Below are 6,824 nucleotides of genomic sequence, written 5' to 3'. Positions count from 1 at the left end.
AAAAATTTGTTTGGAATTCCTCGGAGTTTGGAATTTCTCAGGGTGGGGAGTTTGGAATTCCTAAAGGTGGGGAGTTGGGAATTTCTCTTGAGAAGTGGGAATTCCTCAGGGTGGGGAGTTGGGAATACCTCTGGGGGAGTGGGAATTACTCAGGGTGGAGAATTTTGAATTTCTCACGGCGAGAATTTGGCATTTCTTAGGGTGGGGAGTTTGGAATTCCTCAGGCTGGGGAGTTTGGAATTTTTCAGGGTGGGGAGTTTGGAATTCCCCAGGCTGGGGAGTTTGGAATTCCTCGGGATGGTGAGTTTGGATGGAATTCCTCAGGCTGGGGAGTTTGGAATTCCTCAGGATGGTGAGTTTGGAATTCCTCAGGTTTGGGAAATTGGAATTTTTCAGGGTGGGGAGTTTGGAATTCCTGAGGGTAGGGAGTTTGGTATTTCTCAGGGTGGGGAGTTTGGAATTTCTCAGGGTGGGGAATTTAGAATTTCTCAGGGTGGGGAGTTTGGAATTCCTCAGGCTGGGGAGTTTGAGTTTGGAATTCCTCGGGATGGTGAGTTTGGAACTCCTCAGGCCGGGGAGTTTGGAATTCCTCAGGCTGGGGAGTTTGGAATTCTTGAGGGTAGGAAGTTTGGTATTTCTCAGGGTGGGGAGTTTGGAATTTCTCAGGGTGGGGAATTTAGAATTTCTCAGGGTGGGGAATTTGGAATTTCTCAGGGTGGGGAGTTTGGAGTTCCTCAGAGTGGCGAGTTTGAAATTCCTCAATGTGGGAAATTGGGAATTCCTCAAGGTGGAGAGTTTGGAATTCCTTAAGGTGGTGGGAATTCCTCAAGGTGGAGAGTTTGGAATTCCTTAAGGTGGTGAGTTGGGAATTTCTCAGGGTGGGGAGTTTGGAATTCCTTAAGGTGGGGAGTTGGGAATTCCTCTGGGGGAGTGGGAATTGCTCAGGGTGGGGAGTTTTAAATTCCTCACGGTGAGAGTTTGGAATTTCTCAGGGCTGGGAGTTGGAAATTCCTCAGGGTGGAGAATTTTGAATTTCTCACAGTGAGATTTTGGCATTTCTTAGGGTGGGGAGTTTGGAATTCCTCAGGCTGGGGAGTTTGGAATTTTTCAGGGTGGGGAGTTTGGAATTCCTCAGGTTGGGGAGTTTGGAATTCCTCGGGATGGTGAGTTTGAATGGAATTCCTCAGGCTGGGGAGTTTTGGAATTCCTCAGGATGGTGAGTTTGGAATTCCTCAGGTATGGGAAATTGGAATTTTTCAGGGTGGGGAGTTTGAAATTCCTCAGGATGGTGAGTTTGGAATTCCTCTGGGTGGGGAGTTTGGAATTCTTCCGGGTGGGGTTTCGAATTTCTCAGGGTGGGGAATTTGTATTTCCTCATTGTGGGAAATTGGGAATTTCTCTAGGTGGAGAATTTGGAGTTCCTCAGGGTGGGGAGTTACAAATTCTTCATAGTGGGGAATTTAGAATTCTTAGCAAGGTGGGGAGTTTGGAATTTCTCAGGGGGGAATTTGGAATTCCTCAGGGTGGGGAGTTGAGAATTCCTCTGGGTGGGGATGACATTTGTCTTTAGTGGGCTGTGATTAGATCGCAGGAAATATTGCTAAGGTAAAACGGAGTATATACGGTCGAACGGTCCGTCGAACCCGATTGTCGAACCTGCTTGTCAAACGGTTCGAAAAGGTGGAGTCAATCACGAATGCATAAGGTTTGTGGACAATGAAGCCCCGCCCACAAAAGTCAGGCGAAAGCATACTTTCTTCGAACCGTTCGTCGAACATGTTCGACAAGGAAGTACCCCCGTTCACACGTTCGAACATCACTTCAAACACTTGTCTGTCGAACTTCTTTCGACGAACAGTTCGACCATATAAACCCGGGTTTAGAGACGCGGTGTAAAAGCAATGCTGCTGAATATTTATTATTATTATTATTATTATTATTATTATTATTATTATTATTATTATTATTATTATTATTATTATTACGTAATTCAAAATAGAAATAAGAACAAATAAATTTCTACATTCGATATCTTTCCGTCTTCATCTATTTTTTTCTATTGCGGCTTCTTACATTTTCACTGTTTCCCAATTCATTCATCTTATCACGTCTCTTTGCATTTCATCACCATTTTTTCATCTCGGAGCGTTTTCAGCTGCTCCTCCTTTCGCTAAGTGTGGAAGATTTGGCTGGTCATCTATTCCCGTATTTCGGTGAGTTTTCAACATTTCAACATCTCGAACCTTGCGTTCGGCTCTGGCTTCCGCTAATATATCTTCAGTGTAACTTTTACTTCTTTAGCTATGGTAAGCAGCTCTACAAGGAGAAGCTCCAAAACCAAACCATTGTTCTCTAGTCTCGGGTAGTGCCATAGCCTCTGTACCATGCTCTTCCACTGTCTTGGGGTAGAGTTCTCTTGCTTGAGGGTACACTCGGGCACACTATTCTATCTTAGTTTTCTTCCTCTCGTTTTGTCTAAGTTTTGATAGGTTATATAATAATATTAATTTTAATGTTACTGTTCTTAAGATATTTTTATTTTTCCTTGTTTATATTCCTCACTGGGCTATTTTCCTTGTTGGAGCCCATGGGCTTATAGCATCCTGCTTTTCCAACTAGGGTTGTAGATTAGCAAGTAATAATAATAATAATAATAATAATAATAATAATATGCGTACTTTTTCCCCATGTTAACTAATTTATTTATATTCTTGATATTGATTTCAATGTATTTCACTTAAGATTGCTTAGTTTATTTTAATTAGGTTTTTATACCGGTCTAGTTGTGTTGTCTAAGTCGATTTTAAAGCAAACGGAAAAAGGAAAATATATAGGGTTGTGGTGGTCTGGTGGTAGCATCCTTGCCTGGTGATTGCCTGACTGAGATTCGAGTCCCGCTCAAACTCGTTAGTCCCTTCGGTCGTTACAACCTCGCCGTCCTTGTGAGCTAAGGATGAGGGCTTTGGGGGAGCCTAGAGGTGTATCTGGTTAGTCATCAGCAGCCATTGCCTGGCCCTCCTTGGTCCTAGCTTGAGTGGAGAGGGGGCTTAGGCGCTGATCATATGTAACATGGTCAGTCTGTAGGGCATTGTCCTGCTTGATAGGGCAATGTCACTGTCCCTTGCCTCTGCCATTCATGAGTGCCCTTTAAACCTTTAAGGTTCGTAATCTCCACCTAAAGACATTTCAAAATATAGTAATATTTTGCCTTTAATGAATTGCCACCATTTTGGGATGAAGTGAACGAACATTCATGAAGTTTATGTGTCAGAAGCATCTAGAACTTCTAGAACCAACACCGCTTAACTTTGTAGATCGAACGACTATAGTCAATTTTTTTTAGCGATGCAGATTTGCACCGACTCGCAGCGGTGCCCTTTTAGCTCGGAAAAGTTTCCTGATCGCTGATTGGTTGGACAAGATAATTATAACCAATCAGCGATCAGGAAAATTTTCCGAGCTAAAAGGGCACCGCTGCGAGTCGGTGCAAATGCGCCTCATTAAAAGAAATTGACTATAGTAATGTAGAGAACGAGTAGGCCTAGTTCTTTCCTTTTTAATAATGAGAATAGGCTATAGGTTAAAATTACTTTTGTTGAACTTCCATGTATGAGAATTAAAAGAGGATTTTCGGAGGGGGTTGACCCCTGATAGTTAAGTACCAGCTTTCTGTCAGAAGACTAATAATGATATATTTCGATATATTTAAGTAACTGAGTTAGAATGATGAGAGGTCCTAGAGAACTAGAGATTGATTGCTAAGAGAGAATTTGGAGAAGAGGCATTTGTTTTTCTATCAATACTAAGGGGTCCACACTAGTGATATTAACCAACATGGTAGTAATTGGTTTCTTTTATACAACTGCAAAAGTCTATTGTTGAATCATATACATATATATATATATATATATATATATATATATATATATATATATATATATATATATATATATATATATATATATATATATATATATGTGTGTGTGTATACATATATATATATAAATATATATGTATACATATATATATGTATACATAAATATATATATATATAAATATTTATATATATATATGTATACATAAATATATACATATATATATATATATATATATATATATATATATATATATATATATATATATATATATATTTATGTATACATATATATATGTATACATATATATATGTATACATATATATTTATATATATATATATATATATATATATATATATATATATATATATATATATATATATATATATATATACTGTATATATATATATCTATATATATAAATATATATATGTATACATATATATATATATATATATATATATATATATATATATATATATATTTATATATATATATATATATATATATATATATATATATATATATATATTTATTTATTTATTTATTTATGTATACATATATATATGTGTGTATATATATATATATATATATATATATATATATATATATATATATATATATATATATATATATATATATATAATCACGAGTGTGAAAACCTTTCATTGTTGTCGCAGGGATAATAATTCATACTCCCAATAAGAACTTGAAAAATTACATTGGACATTTTTATTCGTCATTCTCAACTTTCCTGGTCTCATTCTCCCCCTTTTTCAGCCTGTTGGAATTCCCTTTGAGTTATCGGACAAGCAGAGTATAACGAAGATAAAGCACGCAAAGGGTCTCAGACAGCCTTTCGCAGAACACAGGTGTTTTGCCTGTCATAAGAAACCACCAGAGTGTCCCCTCCCAACCCCTTTAGTTGTACTATTTTACCGCTAGAGGGCTTAAGATTCTGTTGCAGCCGCCACTGTCCAATGGCTGCCTTCGGAGACTTATTTATGGCAGGTCGCGATAATGAATGATTTCATTCGACATGCACCGTATCGACCGTGGAAATTTATCGACCCCTTTATGTCATTCGACCGTGTCGTTGTCTGTTTGTGTTGTTTGCGACTGTGTCAGTTTTTTGGTTTTTGAATATTTCGTAGTTCAAAGGGGTTGTACTTTTTCTTTTAAGTCGACGGTATCGAATCGCTTTGCAAATTGACATCGTCTTTTGATTAATGTAGGAACGAGGAAGGAAGTGAGTGGGCGAGAGGATTTGCTGCTCTCCCGAGAATGCGCCCAAAAAATGTTGAAATTTAGATGTGTGTGAATACTTTTGGGTGTCAGAGAAATAGGAACCATTGAATATAGTTTGTGATGCGTTCTTATAAAAGCGTGAAAGTTTATATATGTTGTATGCATGGGCACACGTGCGCATACACACACACACACACACACACACACACACACATATATATATATATATATATATATATATATATATATATATATATATATATATATATATATATATATATATATATATATATATAAGATCTGTTTTAATGTAGTTACTGTTCTTAAGATATTTTATTTTGATTGTTCATTACTTCTCATATAGTGTATTTATTTATTTATATCGTTATATCCTTTCCTCACTGGGCTATTGATCCCTGTTGGAGCGCTTTAGCTGAAAGCTACCTGTATTTCCAACTAGGGTTATACCTTAGCTATTAATGATATATACATATTTATATATATACACACACATATATATATATACATATATATATATATATATATATATATATATATATATATATATATATATATATATATATATATATATATATATATATATATATATATACTTTCTTTGTGGCCAAATGGTAAGTCACTGTTCATACAAGTTTCCTGGACCAAGGTTCGACTCCCGGCCGGTCAGAAGCTGTTGTCTCTGATTTCGCCTGGGGCTCTGATCCCGAGGTCGTTCAGAGAATCCAAATATTAATGTATCAGAAATATATGAAAAACACGTCTAAAAGTGCAAAATTCATCATATATATATATATTATATATTATATATATAATATATATATATATATATATATATATATATATATATATATATATATATATATATATATATATATATATATATATATATATATATATATATATATATATATATATATATATATATTTTACAAGGTACCATCCAGGTGCCAAACCTCTGCATCCCGATAAATAAGTTTCCTCGTTACAGTTTGTTTTCTTTACTCTTTGATCTTTCAAGGTTGGTATTTAAAGACACATTAAGACTTCTTTCAACTGCCATTTAAGTCACTCCATATATCATGTTTATGCTCTTCTGAGAACTGGTGGTGATTGAAGTACTCTTAATCTGCAGTAAACAATTAGATTGCATAGGTGGGTATTTTTGCGAAGATGGAAATTTTGCATTACGGGAAAAATGTTTAGTATTTGGTGTTATATTGTATTTTTATGTTGGATGAGTCTGATTTTTGCTAATTTTTCATTTTTATGTTCAAAGGCTCAGTTTTGAAAAATGAAAATTTTGCGAAAATATAAATTTTGCATTACATGAAAAATGTTTAGTATTTGGTGTTAAATTGTAAATCTTATGTTTAATTAGTCGGAATCCCGCTACTTTTTCACTTTTATTTTTTTGGGTTCAGTTTGAAAGAAATTTTGTGAAAAGGGAAATTTTGCATTGTGGATAGAAGGTTTAGTAATTGGTGTTATATTGTATTTTCCTGTTGAATGAGTCTCGTTCTGGCTAATTTTTCGGTTTTAACAAACCCCTTCACCACGTCACAAGAATTACTGGGGTATTAAACTGTGCATGCGTGTACACACATTTGCGTTCACATGTGTGTCAGTCGGTCATGTTCTGTGTGCGTCCAGGAGAACACAAGAGGTAACAAGAGCCACTA

The 6,824-nt window shown here is 35.5% G+C and overlaps 1 protein-coding gene across 1 annotated transcript; it reads left to right on the top strand.

The window, feature by feature from the left end:
* The first annotated feature begins 297 nt into the window (after positions 1-297).
* On the top strand, positions 298-810 carry LOC137646667 (S-antigen protein-like). Its single transcript, XM_068379773.1, has one exon. The coding sequence runs from the start codon at positions 298-300 to the stop codon at positions 808-810; it is 513 nt and encodes a 170-aa protein (XP_068235874.1).
* Positions 811-6,824: the final 6,014 nt, after the last annotated feature.

The sequence above is a fragment of the Palaemon carinicauda genome, chromosome 9 (genome assembly GCF_036898095.1).
Source record: "Palaemon carinicauda isolate YSFRI2023 chromosome 9, ASM3689809v2, whole genome shotgun sequence".
Taxonomy (NCBI): domain Eukaryota; kingdom Metazoa; phylum Arthropoda; class Malacostraca; order Decapoda; family Palaemonidae; genus Palaemon; species Palaemon carinicauda.
The sequence above is the reverse complement of the archived record's forward strand: the minus strand, read 5'-3'. Positions and strand labels throughout refer to the sequence as shown.